Genomic DNA, 18949 nt, shown 5'->3' on the forward strand with positions numbered 1-18949 from the left:
CCCATGACCCTGGGACCACGACTCAAGCTGAAGGCAGACATTTTTAACTGACTGAGCCACCCAGGGGCACCAGTGGAAAAAAATATATAAATAAAGATGTGAAAAGTCTTTAAAAGCCAGACACGGTTATAAAATTTCAAACTGGGAATGAAAAAGGCACTGAAGCACCTTACAGGGTACGTTATGACATTGCACTGGCGAGAGAGGTGCGCCCAATTGCTGTAAAGCTCAGAAGGCCTTGAAGATGTGACAATGCTGACTGCCTGCTAGATAAAAGAAATCACCATGTTGCCACTTTCCAATTGCACAGTAAGTCCCTGAATTAGATACCTGGCAGACATACCTGCCAGCAGGATGTTTTTGTCCTACAAACAGATAAATATACAGATGTAGCTGGACCTGGTATTTTGCTTCTGTTAATCTGGCATCAGCACCAACCTGTCATTAAAGATCTTTGGTGTGAATGTTTGGCCACAGACGGAATACCCATGGTGTTCAAAACTTTTATGAATCTCATGCTTTACCCTTAAGCGTCTGTACTGACGTTTGTGCTGACGGTGCAATGCAAGGTGGATGAGAATAGCAGGTACCTCAGCACCAATGAAAGGAAGGACACCAAACTGTACCAATAATCATTCCTCTTGGCCACATGCTCCCAAGAAAAAAAAGGCCAATTTAACTTCAGAATGGCCTTGATGAAGCAATCAGTATAAAAATCTGTACTAAATCTTAATTTAGTAAATACTAAAACTTAATTTACTATGCGTTCTTAATATTCTGTGTGACTAAGTACTATGTTTGTGTCAAGGAAAAGTATTTCCTTGCATGCTAGAGCTGAGAGCTAACCTAGCTGTTCTTTTCACAGAATACCATTTTTATCTGAAAGGAGGACTAGCAATTCCAATTCCAATTTGAGTATTTGGTAGACTTACCAAAAAAGTGAACAAAGTAAGCTGGTTACTTCAATGATAAAAATTCATGGTTTCAAGTGAAAATTAGAATTTTGGAAAACTTTCATCTGTCATAGCGAATATGATGGTTTCCCAATACAAAGAAGTTTAGGGATGTGATCAGTAGTTACAGTAATAAGTGTGATTTGGGGTTTTTTTTGGAGATGTTGTACAATGAAAGATATCAACACTTGAAAGATCTACCTAACTCAGTAAACCAACATTTTCCAAATGACCAATGCATGATGTGACAAAATCATGCATGGATAAAAGATCCATTTAAAGTACAAAATAGATGGATGAATTTTAATTTAACAGAGTATGCAAAATTCATTGATACAATTTCAAATGCTTAGGACAATTGCAAAAAAGCATAGCCATGGTTATCTGAAAAGACTATAAAAATGTTTCTCCTAACTACGTATCTGCATAAAGCCAAACTTTCTTCATATAGTTCAACCACGGGGCGCCTGGTGCCTTCAGCTCAGGTCATGGTCCCAGGGTCCTGGGATCAAGCCCCGCGTCGGGCTCCCTGCTTGATGGGCAGCCTGCTTACCCCTCTCCACTGCTTGTGCTCTTTCATGCATGAGCACACTCTCCCTTTCTCTTAAGTAAATAAAATCTTTAAAAAACAAAAACAAAAAAACCATAACGCAGCACACTAAAAACACAGACATCAGAATTCAATAAAATAGTAAAGGGATTTACAAACTATAAGCCAATGCCACTCTTCTCACAAACGTTTCTGGAAAACAAAGCTATTTTTCATTAAAATGTTATACAATGTTACCATACAATGGGTTTATTATTGTTATTTTTAAACTGATTAATATTTATAAAGATTTCAGTCTTAATCCCCATTATGTTAAGTAATGGTATAATCTACACAAGCGAAATCTCTTGATAGTCCTGAATAACATTTTAAGGATACAAAGTAGTTCTGAGATTAAAAGGTTTGAGAAATTTCTGGTCTAAGTACAACAAATGAGGAAAATCAAGAAAGTTATTTACCCTGCCTTCAGGCCCCATAGTATAAGAAAATGGAGAAAAATTAGTCAACACTACCTGGGATCCAGGAAAAGCACATTCTCATAAAGCAGCCAGGTTTCAGTCAGAGCATATTGGAAAAATATTCTTCCCCTTTCCTAAAACATCATTTTTTTTTTCCCTTCTTACCAGATCTTTCCTCTTGTATTGAGTGGTCCTATTGTCACTGAACCCTGGAAAGATGATGCAGCAGCTCTAGCTAAGTAATAGCGGGGTTGGTTCTTACAAAGATGGGCAATCCCTCTTAAACTTCAGAATATTACATATACCAGATCAAACTGCAGCATAAACATAAAAAGATTTTCCCTACCAATTTCACTTCCGCTCCCTCCATCTTGGACGCTCCATAAGATGATGCTACTCTCCGAAGCAACAGCAACCATTTTGTCTTTGTCTCCATGCGGACCTCCAACTACTTTTGCATTTAAAGCTACTCGCTCAATAGTCCAATCCAAATATGGGCTTGTAAACACTTGTTGCCATCCTGAAGATTCTTTAATTCTGTTAAGTAAGAATAGAAACATATGTGAGACTCAGCAGCAATTAAGCAAACAATACAAAGGAATGTACCAAAAATTTTAATCACAGCTATATTTATTAAATATAAAATTTTGCCAATATATTTCCTCTACAAAGCCAGAACATTATTCCTAAGGTATCTTATTTTTACATACAAAGGAGATATAAACCACTTAAAAAGAGATCAGAGTTCTGAATTTCTCCAAAGAAAAGTTCAGAAAAATCCTTTAAGTTTGAAAAAAGTTTTAACAGCTTAAAATAAAAGATTGTTTCTTTCACTTTTCTACACAGAAAAGTGCTACAATCATTATCTATGGATACGAATGGCCAACAAAAATCAGAATTTTAGGATAATTATTCCTTTCAGTGATTTAACCAGTTATTCAGTTACTAACTGAAACTACCTACAATCAACCTATTATTTTTTGGTATTTCAGGTGACAAGGTGATAGTCCATCCAAGCAAACCAAGACAAAGTAGTAATCTGGTATACATACCATTATGCATTCCAGTATCTTGGACAAGCAAATGAGTAAAATGTAGGGCTTTGGAAACCCTCAGATTTCAAAAGGTTTCTTTCTAAATGAAAAAATTTCATAAGCCTATTTTTCCCCATAAATAAAGACCTATCAGGGTTCAGATTTGCAGTTCAGTGAATATAAATGCTTTAATATTTCATTTGTGATAAATATACCTATAATTTTTTTTTCTGCCTTATCTGAATTTAAGTCTTTCAGACATGTATTATACATGCTTATAGAGCCAGCCTTCATACATTCAGAACTTAGAGTAATGCAATCACAACAATGAGTGACATAAACTTTGAGTATCTATTTTTAAAGTTATACCGGGATCCCTGGGTGGCGCATGGGATCCCTGGGTGGCGCAGCGGTTTGGCGCCTGCCTTCGGCCCAGGGTGCGATCCTGGAGACCTGGGATCGAATCCCACATCGGGCTCCCGGTGCATGGAGCCTGCTTCTCCCTCTGCCTGTGTCTCTGCCTCTGTCTCTCACTCTCTCTCTGTGACTATCATAAATAAATACAAATTATAAAAAAAAAAAAAGATTTAAAAAAAAAAAAGTTATACCAAACAAATATGCAAAAACAAAACTGTAAAGCTTTTATTTGCCTTGCCTAAAGAGAATAAACACAACATGAGGAAAATAAGTACCCGTTTATTTATATACTATTTGACATATTCATCACAAAAAACAAATTCAGTATTCATAAATGATGAATTACCTAAAGACCTAACTGGAATCACTTTAGCTTCGTTTTTGTTTAAAAATACAGCCACAATTCACAAAAATATGCAATTCAGCCTTCTTACTAATTGCAAGAACTAATGACTTCTGTAACTCCAAAGGAATACATAGAAAATGTACAATACTTTTAAAGAAAATGTACAATTTTTCCTAAGCATTATATGGTCTGCAATTACCCACTTCGGCCACCAGATGGCAACATGTGTTATGACAGACAAATGGAAATAATCATTTTAATAAACTCTTAAGCATTTACCAACACTGAGATATGAAATATAGATCCTTTTAGGAACTGTCAAACTGGACACAAAGCAGGGATTGCCAGCACTTTAAGAATGACAATATGCTGCTACATGGATGCAGACATATACTCATCTCTTAATTGTTCAATAAAGAGATGCTGTATTGATTTAATGAGGTGAACAATGTGATTTTGTGATCATTAATTTAGAAATACAATAAAACTGTTATGTGATATAGTCTTTTGCAGAGATCATACTTCTACGTTATCTTTCTCTGTAAAAATTAGGGTACTATGAAATAAAGAGATGCTGAAAAAGAGTACAAGACTTGAGATAACGTTTTTGAGAATAACATTAGAAAATTTGATTCAATATGATATGCGATACTTCTGTTTTAAGTTAAAATTAAATACAAAGCTGAATATATATATATATATATATATATATATATACTTTATGATTTTCCAAACAAGTAATACAAAAGTAAAAATATGTAAAACAAGACAGAATGAGCTCTGAAAAGCACTCCATCTTCTTCCTCCTGCTCACCGGACCAACACTATAAAATCAGGACAGCTATGCAAAGAATAGGATTATCTTCCACATTATAATCTCAAAAAAAAATAGTGGAACAATCATGCCTGATGACATTTTGAAACTTACTACATAAATACTGTACTTCAAATTTATGGGAATATATTAAACGTCAGAAAAACAAAAGAAGAGTCTAAAATTAGATCCAAGTATACATATAAACATAAAGAAAAATAAAGGAGGGCGTTCAAATTCAATGCAAAAGTATAATTTATGTGATATATAATCAGAACATAATTAGCTACTACCTACCTGAAAGAAAAGAAAATAGATTCCTAAATCTCACACGATAAAGCAAAAGTAAATTCCACGTGGATTAAAGATCTAAAGAGAAATGCAAGATCAAAGAGGGCAGCAATTTACACAACTCTGGAGCACCTGAGGGGTGCAGTTGGTTGAGCATCTATTGGACTCTGAATTTCAGCTCAGGTCCAGGTCTCAGCGTTGTGAGATCAAGCCCTGGTCAAGCCCCCTATCAGGCCTTTGTGCTCAGCACGGAGTCTCCTGGAGATTCCCTCTCCTTCTGCCCCTCCCATTCGTGCTGGCTGTCTCTCTCAAATAAACAAACCTTAAAAAAAAAAAAAAAAAAAAAAAAAGGAAACCACTACTCTTCATAAAAGTAAAGCCTGAGAATGTAGAAAATTAGAGAATCTAGTTGAGAACATACAGGGATTCCATGTACTATTTCATTTCTTAGGGTCTTAAATTTATTAATATAAAAAGCTGTGGAAAAACAACTTGTGGAAAAGATTATACTATTAAAATAATTTGAATATTTCTTTTGCAATCTTTTTATTGCCGCTGTGTTAAATGACTTAACTGTACATGAAGAAATAGAGTATGTCCTCAATTCTTTTTCTTTTGTCACTATACATATTAGAAAGCAAAAGGTCATGGTCAAAAGCAAACACAAAGAATGGGAAATGTAACAGCATCCTTCTTCTATTTGTCACCCAGTGAGTAAAACTGTGCAAAACTCCATGTCTCTGTCTGGCAAGCAGCAATCTTTAGCACTGCTGAGCAATAACATCAGCTATACCTGGAAAACTGATTATAATTATTACACAATTCCTCTGCAATTTATCAATAAAAATATGTACGTAATATTTAAGCAAATAAAAAGGTGAAGTCTAGAATAGTTTCCTCACATTATTATTTTTTTTTAGTTTCCTCAATTTAGATCCGTAAGTTTAGTTCAAAACACTTCCTAAAAAAAAAATTCCTTCTTTCAAATCAGTCTTGCTTCATATATAAAAGTCATCCCCCAGGATACCCCGGTGGCTCAGTGGTTGAGCATCTGCCTTAGGCTCTAGGGTGTGGTCCTGGAGTCCTTGGATTGAGTCCCACACTGGGCTCCCCTTGGGGAACCTGTTTCTCCCTATACCTATGTCTCTGCCCCTCTCTCTGTGTGTCTCATGAATAAATAAAATCTTTAAAAAATAATAAAAGTCATCCTCCAAAGAAATCATCCAAAGTCATTTCCATAGCATTTACTAATTAAAATAAAAAACAGAATGCTCTCAAAATGAAGTTTGCACTGAATCCCTACTACAGTGAAAATATAAAGCAGAGGGATGCCCGGGTGACTCAGTGCCTTAGGCTCAGGTTGTGATCCCGGGATTCTGGGATCGAGTCCCACGTCGGGCTCCCCACAGGGAGCCTGCTTCTCCCTCTCCCTACGTCTCTGACTCTGTCTCTTATGAGCAAATAAATAAAATCTTAAAAAAAAAAAAAAAAAAAAAAAAAGAGAAAAGAAAAGAGAAAAAGCATAGATTACTGTTACAAAAGGCTTTTTTACACATATGGCAAACCTATCATAAAGTCAGATTAGAAAAGTCTATCTGGGATCTTTTAAAATGTCATCTGTAAACTTTAGAAGACATTTTAAATATTTTTAGTCTATTGTGGGTATTTTTAAAATCTAAACTTAGTAATGACAAATTGTTATATATTCTTTTATTTTTCAGCAGTTAAGTGGGATCACAGTCTAGGCTAGACTCCCACAACCACTATGACCATTCTATCATCAGTATCATTGTATACAGTGATTCTGAACTAAGAATCCTATCCCTTCTTCAATTTAAAAAACAGAATCACTAGTCTACACTCTTCCTAATTCTCTTTTAGTTTCTGAGCATGCAAGAATTAATAAAACCAAACTACCTTAAAAAAAAAAAAAAACTACCTCTGTGTAAGTCTCATACAATATAGATCTTAAACTGTATCACTTCTGCCCACAACTGTCCCACTTCACTACCTCACTCCCAACTATTTGATAGTCATGAGGAGTGTAGAGTCTTACTATGTCCAACTACGGAGTACAAAGGACTGAAATCATTACAGACAGAAAAACAGGGCTCATGTTAATAATGCTGCCTAGTCATTTATTATAGTAGTTAAATGATTCAGAAACTGAACATAATAATAAGCAAAAAGAAATAACTTCAAGATACCTCCAGTGATATCACAGTTGATATCAAGTGGGAAGTAGACAAAGGCTATCAGTAATACTTACCAACTTAGTTACAAAAATAAAAACAAACTAAAGCTAGTGAAGAGATACAGAAGTGAGCAAAATATGCAGGAAAAAAATACAACGACTAGCCAACACTTAAGTCCATAAATATAAAATCACAATAATCATTTTTTAAAAAGATTTTATTTATTCATGAGAGACACAGGGAGAGAGGCAGAGATATAGGCAGAGGGAGAAGCAGGCTCCATGCAGGGAACCCGACGCAGGACTCGATCCTGGGACCATGAGATCACACCCTGAGCCAAAGGCAGACACTCAACCATTGAGCCACCCAGGCGTCCCAAAATCACAATAATTAAAAACGACCCCCTCTCCACAAGTAAACCATTACTAGTTCTACAGTACCTGTAACACACAGCAAAATGGGCATATGCAGCTACAATCCAGTTGTGATGGCCAGCTACTATGAGAACCTTTCGGGGATCCACAGGAAATCCTGTTGGGTTTAGAAAAAGAAGTATTTTAGGTTCTAAAGCAAGGGTTGGTAAACTATGGCCCGCCCATTGGCCGTTTCCAATCACTTCTACCTATCTGGATAAAGTTTTGCTGAAACACAGCCACGCGCATATGTTTCCATGTTGTCCTCGGCCGTTTCCACGCTGCAATGGCAGAGGTGAACAGTTCTGACAGAGCCTAAAATGTTTACTGTCTGCTTCTTTATATAAAAAGCTTGCCAACCCCTAGTCTAGAGATTGAGAGCAAACTGATATCACATACTTTTTAAGTAAAAATTATCTTACTGGAGACTTTTCAAGATATAAATATTAAAAAGAAAGATGAGGCAAAGATTACATTTTAAAAAACTAATTACTTGGTATTACTCAGAACTAAAAACATATGGTTTTTTTGGTTTTGGTTTTTTTTTTTTTTGTCTGTTTCTGGGGTCTTTGCTTACCTAGCCGAACAGTCTCTTCCCCGGTTCCAGAGACAGCAGGCTGGGCTCCATTTCCCCGAGCTTCACCTTCTGTAGAATTTAGTCCATTCCTAGAGCCAGCAGAGGACCTAGTTGTGTTGTTTATTTTACGACTGGGAATACCTATAAAAAGAAATCATATGATACATTTATTTCTAAGTTTCAGGTACTAAAAATTCAAAATTTCACATTATAACAAAGAAACATATAAATGTGAATTTCACCACAGCCAAGCTACACCTTCCAATATAGCAATTTATGGTAAGTGATTTAATTATCATAAAAAACAACAAAATGAAAATGAAATAAATTCTTTTAACAGATTTCTGATACTTATCATGTTATATGTAATAAATAAAATAAAAATAATAAGTTTTACTTTATTATATTCCATTTTCAGCTAACTCTAGGTTCCTGAAATAAGCCATTAATCATTAATCCATCCAGTCTGTCACCAGTGTTTATAGTACAGCTGCTTTGTGTTAGGTACAACATACTCATGGAAATTTCTTTACAGCCAAATTGCCCCTTGCTTCCAGTGTCTTTTATTTGACAGGTGAATCTTTTTTGGAAGGAAATCTTGCTCAGAAGCCCACCTTAACACAGGCAAAGGCAGAAGTCTCTCAGCTGACCAAGGCAGGGGCAAGGAGGACGCGCTACACCTGCCTCTCTGCTGTACACTGACCTATCTCTCTGCACAGCTCCTGCGGTTCTACAGAAAGGACAGCCGACTGACAACCAGTCCTGGAACAAAGGGGCTGGCAAACTATGGGCCAGGGCTGTTGATGTCAACAGAGCTGCTCTGGTCTCATCTACTCACTTCCCCAGAAATGGCAGAATGGAGTGGTTGCCACACAGATGTTCTAGCTCGTGAGCCTGTCTGGCCTTTTACAGATAAGAAAAAGTTTGGCACATCCCTGCTCTGACATACAGGATAGTATGACTTCTGTTAAAGTTCTCGACATTTCTGGGATCTTTAGACCTGAGAAACTCAATCATCGAGGAAGAGACTTTCCTCTATGTATGCTTGTGCCTTGCTTACTGATTAAAAAAAAAATTTAAAGACTAAATAAAGTAGAAGTACCTGGTGGAGGCAAATAACCATGAAAAAGGACACTGCCGCAAGATGAGCGCTCCAATTCTTCACACAGGAGAAGCCTTCTTACTGAAAACATTTCAAAGCAAACTTGTCAAGAGTACATGCAAACAGAAAAATAGTACTCCATTTTTATTGTCTCTAGTTTGAGAGGGTAAGGAAAGAAAAGAAAATGTTTAAGTTAAATCTTAAATCAGTTGACATCTATTTACTATGAGAAACCACAAAATGTAAGAAGCACACTGAACTCATCCATCCAAAAATAGGACCTGGTATAAAATCCATTTCAGGAGGCAAGTTTGCTATGCGAAAGGCCAAATCATAAATACAAACTATCAGACAACACATACCTAGTGGAGTGATTCCATAAAATTCTGCTTCATGTCTGAGAACATTAATACTTACTCCCCTATAAAAAACAAAAACAAAAACAAATAAATGATATATATCCTCTAGCACCAGCAACTTAGTTTATCATCTGAAGCAGAAGGAAAAAGTACTAGGTTCTTAATGTGAACAAAGTCGTAAGGTTTTAAAATTTACTTTTCTCTTAAAATCTTTGTCATTTTAAAAAGCCTAAAAAAAAAAAAATTCATGCCAACAAAAATATTTCCTCACTTAAAAATCATTCCTATGTAGGTGAATTGGGTGACTGAGAGATTAGGGCTTCAAAGGATTAGTACAAGTAAATTATCAAGAAGTATCTAATAAAACAACCAAGAGTAGAAGCCATTCTTGTATGGCATTAACTGCTTTTCAATTTTCATAATTATTTCTATACATATTTTAAACTTCCCAGTTATACTATAAAGCTCCCTACAAGCACAATCTACTTCTATTTTTGTATACCTTGCACAGTGCTTGTTCACAATTAATTATGTAATAAATATTTGTTGAACTAAGAAATTCCTATCAATGACTCCTCATTAGAACAGAAATAAAAGCAAAATATAAAGCAAAAGTAGGGGGAAAAAGACTAGCCTTAAAAAGGGCTAGGCTAATCAGATGCTATAGTACAGGTAAACAATATGAAAATATTAAGTAAAAAGAAATTAAGAGTTTACAATACTAATGATTAATTTTAGGTTTCAGTTATAATCTGTCCTTACTTAAAAAATATTGCCTGGGCAGAAATTAGAGTGGGTATTACTACAAATCTCATGGAAATTAAAAGGACAACAAAGAAATAATATGAACAAATCTGTTTTTATAAATTTAATAACCTAGATGGAATGGACCAATTCCTTTAAAGATACAATTTGCTAAAACTCACACAAGAAATGAGACAATATGAATAAACCTATATCTAATAAAGGAAATGAATCAATAATTAATAATCTTCCAAAATGGAAAGCAACAGGCCCAGAAGCATTCACTAGTGAATTCTACCAAACATTTAAGGAAGAAATCATACCAATTCTCTATAATCTCTTTCAGAAGAAAGAAACAAAGGAATACTTCCTAACTCATTTTATGAGGTCGGCATTTTCGTAATACCAAAATCAAAGACATTACAAGAAAACTATAGACTAGTAGTATCTCTCATGAACACTGTGCAAAAATTCTCAACAATGCCATAAAGCAAGAAAACTGAAATAAAGGTACACAGATTAGAAAGGAAGACACAACTGTTATTCACAGATGACATGATTATCTATGGTGAAAACCCAAAAGAACAGACAAACATCTCCTGGAACTAATAAATGATTATAGTAAGGTTGCAGGATACAAGGTTAGTATAAAAAAGTCAATTGCTATGTACCAATAATGAACAATGCAATTTAAAATTAAAAAAACAATACCATTTACATTAGCACCAAAAAGAAATTAAAATACTTAAGTATAAATCTAACAAAAATATGTAAGATCTATATGAAGCAACCTACATAACGCTAATGAACAAAATCAAAGAACCAAGTAAATGGAAAGGTATTCCATATTCAAGGGTTGGATTACTCAGTATTATTAAGACGTCAGTTCCTCCCAGCTTCATCTAAAATTCAATTAAATCCTAGTCAAAATTCTAGCAAGTTATTTTATAGATAATGATAAACTGATTTTAAAGTTTATATGGAGGGCACCTGGGTGGCTCGGATGGGTAAGCATCGCCTTCAACCCAGGTCATGATCCCAGGGTCCTGGATCAAGTGCCTTATAGGGCTCCCTGCTCATCGGGGAACATGCTTCTTCTCACCTTCCCTCTGCCATTCCCCCTGCTTGTGCTCTCTCTCTGTCAAATAGATAAATAAAATCTCAAAAAAAAAATTTCTATGGAGTCAAGACTCAATAGGAGAATAAAGTTGGAGGACTGCCAATATTCAACTACAAGATTTACCATAAAGCTATAGTAATCAAAACAATGTGGTATCAGTGAAAGAAAAAACAATCTGAAAAGCCCATACTCTATATTATTCCCTGTATATGACATTCCAGAAAAGGCAAAATTATGGAGATAGTAAAAAAGATCAATGGTTGCATGGAGTGGGAATCAACGGGCACAGCACAAAAGATATTTAGGGTAGTACAATAATAAAATGATGGACATGGGTCATTTCACAGTTGTCTAAACTCACAGAATGCACAACACCTTGAGTTAACTATCATGTAAACTATGAGCTTTGGGTGGTTTATGATGTGTCACTATAGGTTCATCTTTGGTTAAAAAAAAAAAAAAAAATCCATTCCAGTGAGTGATGTCGATAACGGGGGAGGCTATGCATGTGTGGGAGCTGGAGATGCATGGGAGATCTCTATATCTTACTCTCAATTTTGCTGTAAACCTAAAACTCTTCTAAAAAAAGGTCTTCAAAAAGAGAGAAAAAATTCCCTGTGTTTAATAAACACATGCAACTGCAATATTAAATTGCTTTTATTTGTCAAATTGGTTGGGACTGGTTTAACACAAAAACAGTTACAACTTTCTTATTCTATTTCAAAACCATTTGTGTTAACAGTACAATAGTACTGGCTAATTACAAGGTAGCTCAGGACACAATAGTTCTTGAGAAACTCCAGTCTCCTGAGGAGGACAAGAAAACAAATATGGTAAGTTATACACAGTGTGATAAGGGCAACACAAGAATTTGATGGCAGGCAGAGAATTAAAACACAGTATTTTTTTTTTTTTAAGATTTTATTTATTTATGAGAGAGACAGAGAGGGAGAGAGAAAGAGAGGCAGAGACACAGGCAGAGGGAGAAGCAGGCTCCATTCAGGGAGCCCGACAACGTGGGACTCAATCCCAGGTCTCCAGGATCAAGCCCTGGGCCGTAGGCGGTGCTAAACCGCTAAGCCACCCGGGCTGCCCAAAACACAGTATTTTTAAAATTCTTTCCTATCTTCTTTTGAAAGGTACTGCTGGTGGCTCAGCGGTTTAGCGCCGCCTACGGCCCAGGGTGTGATCCTGGAGACCTGGGATTGAGTCCCACGTCGTCGGGCTCCCTGAATGGAGCCTGCTTCTCCTCCTGCCTGTGTGTCTGCCTCTCTGTGTGTCTCATGAATAAATAAAATCTTAAAAAAAAAAAAAAAAAAAAAAAGGTACTACTCAGAAAATTTTAATTTGCTAGGCTTCTTTAAATAAAATAAGGCAACAACTTATAAGTAGAGCACTCAATAAATACAAATATTTTTACTTCTAGCTAATTCTGCTTTCCTGAATAATCTAAATTGTGTATCAGTCAACTAGGATACTGACTAGAAGTAAAGTTAGGCTTCTTTGATCAAATGCTATGGGTCAAAATAACTTTACTCAAGAAGTAGTAGGTAACTTATTTGCTGTCTCCATCAAGAAAAAAACAAAAGCTCCAATTAACTACTTTATATTTTATTCATTCAATAAATACCTATTGAAAAGCTACTATATGTACTATTTTAACACTGGAAAAATCACAGGAAACAAACCAGACTAAAAAATTATCGTCACCTTTAAGGAGCTCAAATTCCAGTGAATGAAAGCCAAAAATTATACAGTATTATAGAGAAGCAGGTCAAATAAACAGGTTTTTTTTCAATTTTTTAAAAAGATTTTATTTTTAAGTAATCTCTACACCCAATGTGGGACTCGAACTCACAACCCTGAGATCAAAGAGTCACATGTTCTACCGACTGAGCCAAACAGGCACCCCTAAACAATTAGAATTTTAAAAACTCTATGTATAAAAGTATAAAGAGATCCTCAGTAAAAGTTCACTGGGAATATACTGAATAAAAGAACAATAAAAAACAAATTAGACTGTAAATTCTTGGTAGGAATACAGACTACAGCAAAGTTAAAGAAATTACTTAAGTGGTCATTGATTTATCTACAAAAACTCACGTTAGATCCTGGAAATAGAGAGTACAATGCTTGCTGTGTTGGAATTTACAGTCAAAAAGAAGAGAGACTAATGAAAATGGAATATATGTAAGGAATGCTGTAGTAGTGGCAGGACAGGTAGCCATGAAGACCTGTATCAGGTGGACACAACAAAGATCACTGAAGAAGTCAGGATTAAGCCAAGACCAGAAAGCGGTGAAACAATAAAAGCGAGCAAGAGAAATTACGCAGGCACAAGATGATAGAGAGCCTTAAGGAACAACAAAGTCCCAAATCCCTAGCCGTTAATCCAAGCACATACTAAAAAGGAGTTTTAAGCAGAGTAGCAACCAGATAAGATTTATACTTTTAGAAAATTATTTTGGCTACAGTGTGGAAAATGAATTAGAGGAAAGGAGGAATGAAGGCAGGAAAGTGTTTAGGAAGCTGTTGACAGTAGTCTAGAGGAAGAGAAGATGGTGGCCTCTATCTGGGAGTTTAATTCTGAGGTAACTTTCAAGCAAAAATAACCTGGGGGCTTTCGGGCTTTCTCTTCACAAAATATACTAAAACCACATCACTAAGAATTTACTCTAAAAGAATGCATTTCTTACCGTAAGTCTAGTTCTTTTGTCCGAAGAAAATTTAAAATGGGTGCAAATGCTGCTGGATCTCGATCAATAAATATCTGGAAATAAAGAATTGTTTTATTTGTTTTTAAGGCATTGTTCTTTTTGCAAATTATAAATTTAACTTTAATATGTGTAACACAACTGTAGGGAACAAATACTGAATTATTTAAATACTATATTTACTTGATTCCACTCTTAAATTTGAATGTTTCTAAAGCTGGAATGCAGTTTTAACTGTATGCATTCAATGCAGTATTAGCTCCCCACCCCAAAAACCTCTTAGTATATTGATAATAGTGTAATTTGTAGGAAAAATGGCATCTATTATTGATATCTTTGGTAAGAGTGACACCTGAGGGAAAATTTTTATCTGAAATATACTAGAATTCAGTAAATACTTCCCGAACATCATAAATAACTCCTTATGTTATCATTAAGTATTGGTGACAGTGATTGTGACTTATATAATTTGTGATTCATATGTGAATCATTAGAACAACAATGTACTTTTATAATACACACAGTGGTAATCAAGCAAAGACAATATTGCACATTGCTGTAAAAACTGTAAAAGAGGGGTGCCTGAGTGGCTCAGTCAGTTATGGGTCTGTTTTTAGCTCAGATCATGATCTCAGGGTCCTGAGATCGAGCCTCCCATCAGGCTGGGCTCCCTGTTCAGCAGGGAGTCTGCTTCTCCTTTTCCCTCTGCCCCCGCCTCTCTCCCAGCTCTCACTTTCATTCTCTCAAATAAAAAAAATAAAAAAAATAAAAAATCTTAAAAAAAAAATTGGAAAAGAATATTATTCTCATAACACTTTTACATCCCATTATCTCAATTTCCTCAAGAGCTAGGTAGGGATGGGAGATAACAAAAAAACATTTCTTGGGTTTCTTGGGCAACTGTAAAAGAGGGGTGCCGGGTGGCTCAGTGGTTTAGTGCCGCCTTCAGCCCAGGGCGTGGTCCTGGAGACCCAGGATAGAGTCCCATGTCAGGGTCCCTGAATGGAGCCTGCTCCTCCCTCTGCCTGTGTCTCTGCCTCTCTTTCCTCTCTCTCTCTCTCTGTGTCTCTCATGAATAAATAAAATCTTTTAAAAAATTCATTAAAACCATAGAATACATACCAAGAAAATAAAGTGCTTTAGAAAGTATGAAATATATAATTGATAATTTTCTTCAGGAACGTATACTAACACTATTTTGAATCAATTATAAAAATCTGAACCATAAAACTGAACACTTTTTAAAGCTTAGGTTAGTCAATTAGATAGGGGAATGACAGCTTAATAGTAAAGCTCTTTTTATACTATGATTACATTTATACAATGAATGAGGCTGTTCTAGCTTCATAAATTCTTGCTTTTGTTTTTATTAGAATAAGAGGTTGGAGAAGCACCACAGATCAGTGGAGATCTTACTACTGATGGCTTTTTTATAATCTCATATGGACATACTTGTTTTTGCTGCCTTATTTCATCTCCAGATCCCATGACAGCAAATAAATACCTTTGGCTAGTTTGTTGCCTCCAAACAGAAAGCTCTTTTTTTTTTTTTGGTTTTGAGAGTACTAGCCATTTACATTCAATGTTGCACGCAGCATAACTGCTTTTTACATTCATAAGCCAATATTTTTGTAGTAAAACCTAATAGTTCTTTCTTTCCCTCATTTCTCCATAGCTGCACAAATTCTTAAGATTATTCTCCAAAATAAAGAAATCGTAGGGTTTACTAATTTACAATATCTTACCATTCTAATTCAATAATCAAAATATTTTAGTATTTATATTCATTCATCTATTTAATGCTAAAGTTTTAATTACTGATTAAAAGTATTTCCTGACAATGTAAGCTCATATCCTTAAATCTAATCATAAATAATTAAAATGCTATATAACTTCCACTTAGAGTTCTCTTCTATTAATTACAGAAGAACTATATACTACAAGAAACACTTTTTAAGTATATATGTCACTTTCATTTAGTGGTTATTAAAAGATTAGTTTTCCTATCTGTTTTCTTAGAGTCACTATACAATAAGGGTCAAGCATTATAAGCATTAGTTGATTCAATTTAGGAACATATATCAACATCTTATACTCACAGCACCAGTTTCATCTCGAAGTGTTGAAATTCTTCCACTCAGCAAACTAAAAGACATGAACAATAAGCCAGAGTTAGTTCTACAGTCTGAGTATGAATAAAAAATGCACTAATTCTGTATCAACAAAGACCAACACAAATGAATCATCCTATCTCCAAAGGAAAATAAAAAATTTTAAATTCTAAGAGCTAAGATTTTTTATTCAAGAAATAAAAACATTAATTTAACTAGAAAAAGAAAATTTTTATCATTTTAATGATCAAGTTCTTAAAAAATGGTATTAAATATATGAAATACCTGGAAAAAAAAGAATCTGGAATCCACATAAGAGTTTGTCTTGAGGTACTAAATCTGCAATTAAAAATTATCTGGTATTATAAATGAGGATTTGAAATTTCAGTGTTCATTAACCTGCTTTAATATGCCGACTAATAAATTACAAGTTGTTGCACAGCTATAGCTATATCAATTATGTATATTTATTATTTTAAAATTTTGCCACTTTCAATTCAGAGTTAAGATTATTCAAAGAGCTCTCAACGAAATCAAATAACTAACTCACTGACAAATAACGCTTCTTAAAACACTACTTTCCAGCATGGCTATCTGGTGAAAAATCAACAATAAGCCCATCACAACAAGTCCAAACTTCTCAACATGACATTCAAAATTATCCTCAGATCCCATTTCATCTCTTCCACATGAATGTTTTCTCATCTAATAAGATAGTACTTCAATACCCCAGACAGTTCATGCTTACTACCATTTCAGTATCTTTATCTCCACTTGAGCAACCTCTTCATGTCCAAATTCCATCTATTTTCTTGATACCACTCAGGTTTTCCCTTCTCCTTAATGGCTTTTCCAAATATTCTATCCTATAGTAGCTTTTTGAGCTTTTACTGCATTCATTCCTTCAAAAACTGCTCAGTAAATAACTCATTGTTCTGAGGTTAACTGCCATTTGATCAAGTCCAAATTGTCTTATTACCACCAATTCTGGAGGGGACTTTTATCACAGACTAGGTGACAGACAACCTATGCATTATTTTACTCTCTGTTGCCATCACCCTGTGTCCTCACACAGAGAGCCTAAAAGACTTGTTTTTCTCCACATTCATTATCTAGCATTATATGACTGTTTTAAAGCAGTCTCAACCCATTAAGCAATTAAGAAAGGATCTAAGTATTCAAGAAACCATAGCAAATTTTCCCAAGTGCATATTTTAGCAGAATCTTAAAAAATGAGGAACAGATTACAACTAGCCAAGGTAAACGGACTTGGCCAAATAAATAAAAGCAAGTCCAGTAAATGGCAAACTGAAGGATACAAGGATCCACTGCAAAAACAAAAAACAAAACAAAACAAAAACCCTGTATTCTGAAAGCTAACAAATTAATTTCCAAATAAAGTCATTATAATTTGTGATCTTTCATGTTTACTGACTGTTGAGCAAATTGTTTGCCAGATAACTCAAATTTTGTGTTACTTAGAAAATTACACAGGTCTGCTTACAGTTTATTAGCAATTTCAATTATCATCAGCAGTTTGGGTAGGTTTAGTAATCTGAAATCTCTGGGCAGAGCCACTAGATCTTCACCCACACCAATTTTTTCTTTATTCAAACAAGAAGAAGGCAAATGGGGAAAAACAAAAACAAAAAAAACCTCACAGATCTTCAAAACTAAGTTCCAAGTATGACTTTATAAAAATGATGTTTAAAATCACATATGATAAGCATAATTTTCTGCAACATATATGAAAGCCTCTTCTAATGTTTTTTATCACATACCCACAGTGGGCCAAGTAAAGGGCGATGTCCAATCTGTTCTCAGCAAAAATGTCACTAAAAACATTAGCATATCCACATTTAGACTCTTGCCATTTGCCTCTAACTTGGAAGCAATCTAATTAAAATTATTTATTCTGCAATGTTACCATGCCATCAACCCTTGCATTTCTCATTACTTCAAATTCCTTGATCAATCCTATAAGATTGGTGTTATTATTGTCATTTACATCTTATGAAAACTAAGCACTAAAAAATAACTTGTCCTAGGATGCTGAGCTAGTTAGAGTTTAAGCCTGGGAACTGGTACCCACATATCTGCATGATTCCAAAGTCCTTTGTCTCTAAGTCCCCCACTAGCTGGTCCCAAACCTTTCTCGTGAGGCTTCAAATCATACTCATTCATAACAGAATTAATCACAAATAGAGTCATATTAGGTTTCTTTCACTTCTTTAGTGTTTTTTTTTTTGTAAACAATGTCAATCCTAAATGCAATCTCATCTCCTCCGCTTCCTGAATCACTCACAAAGCATTAAATAAATCATAAAAAAAAATTGCTCATTTTTATAATTCGAGTATTTCCAATTTCATATCCTTCCTCTCTTGGAGTGGGTGAGGGGAAAGACCTTACCCTGTAGCATATGCTTCTCTGCTCACAATATACTCTCCTGAGTTTTACTCTATCACCCCAGAGCCTGCGTCCATTCTATGCCACAGGTGGTTCTCCCAGTGGCAATTCCTCAACTTTAATGACAATGAAATCAGGATCTTTTTTTTTTCTTTACAATGGTTTAAGTGACTGTGTTAATATGTTTTGCACAACACAGAGATGACTTCTGGATCCCTTCCAGCTCTAAAGCACTCCAAGAGTATATGATTCAAAGTAACTCAAGAAAATATCCTCAGCATACAGGGAGTCCTACGTTCTATTTTTTGTAAAGGCCATGTCATTACTTTTTTTTATAAACTATG

At 35.0% G+C, this 18949-nt stretch overlaps 1 protein-coding gene across 3 annotated transcripts in view; it reads right to left on the reverse strand.

Moving 5' to 3' along the window:
* The window catches only part of KCTD3 (potassium channel tetramerization domain containing 3), a 54963-nt gene that overhangs the window by 33700 nt on the left and 2314 nt on the right, over positions 1-18949 (reverse strand). For all 3 annotated transcript variants that reach the window (XM_077886632.1, XM_077886631.1, XM_077886633.1), the window contains exons 2-9: positions 16484-16537; positions 16187-16232; positions 14070-14143; positions 9513-9571; positions 9151-9231; positions 8049-8189; positions 7499-7589; positions 2308-2498 (exon numbers count right to left, since the gene is read on the reverse strand). In XM_077886632.1, coding sequence (XP_077742758.1) covers positions 2308-2498; positions 7499-7589; positions 8049-8189; positions 9151-9231; positions 9513-9571; positions 14070-14143; positions 16187-16232; positions 16484-16537 — 737 coding nt within the window. The remainder of the gene's footprint in view (positions 1-2307; positions 2499-7498; positions 7590-8048; positions 8190-9150; positions 9232-9512; positions 9572-14069; positions 14144-16186; positions 16233-16483; positions 16538-18949) is intronic.

This window comes from Canis aureus, chromosome 38 (assembly GCF_053574225.1).
Source record: "Canis aureus isolate CA01 chromosome 38, VMU_Caureus_v.1.0, whole genome shotgun sequence".
In the NCBI taxonomy this organism is placed as follows: domain Eukaryota; kingdom Metazoa; phylum Chordata; class Mammalia; order Carnivora; family Canidae; genus Canis; species Canis aureus.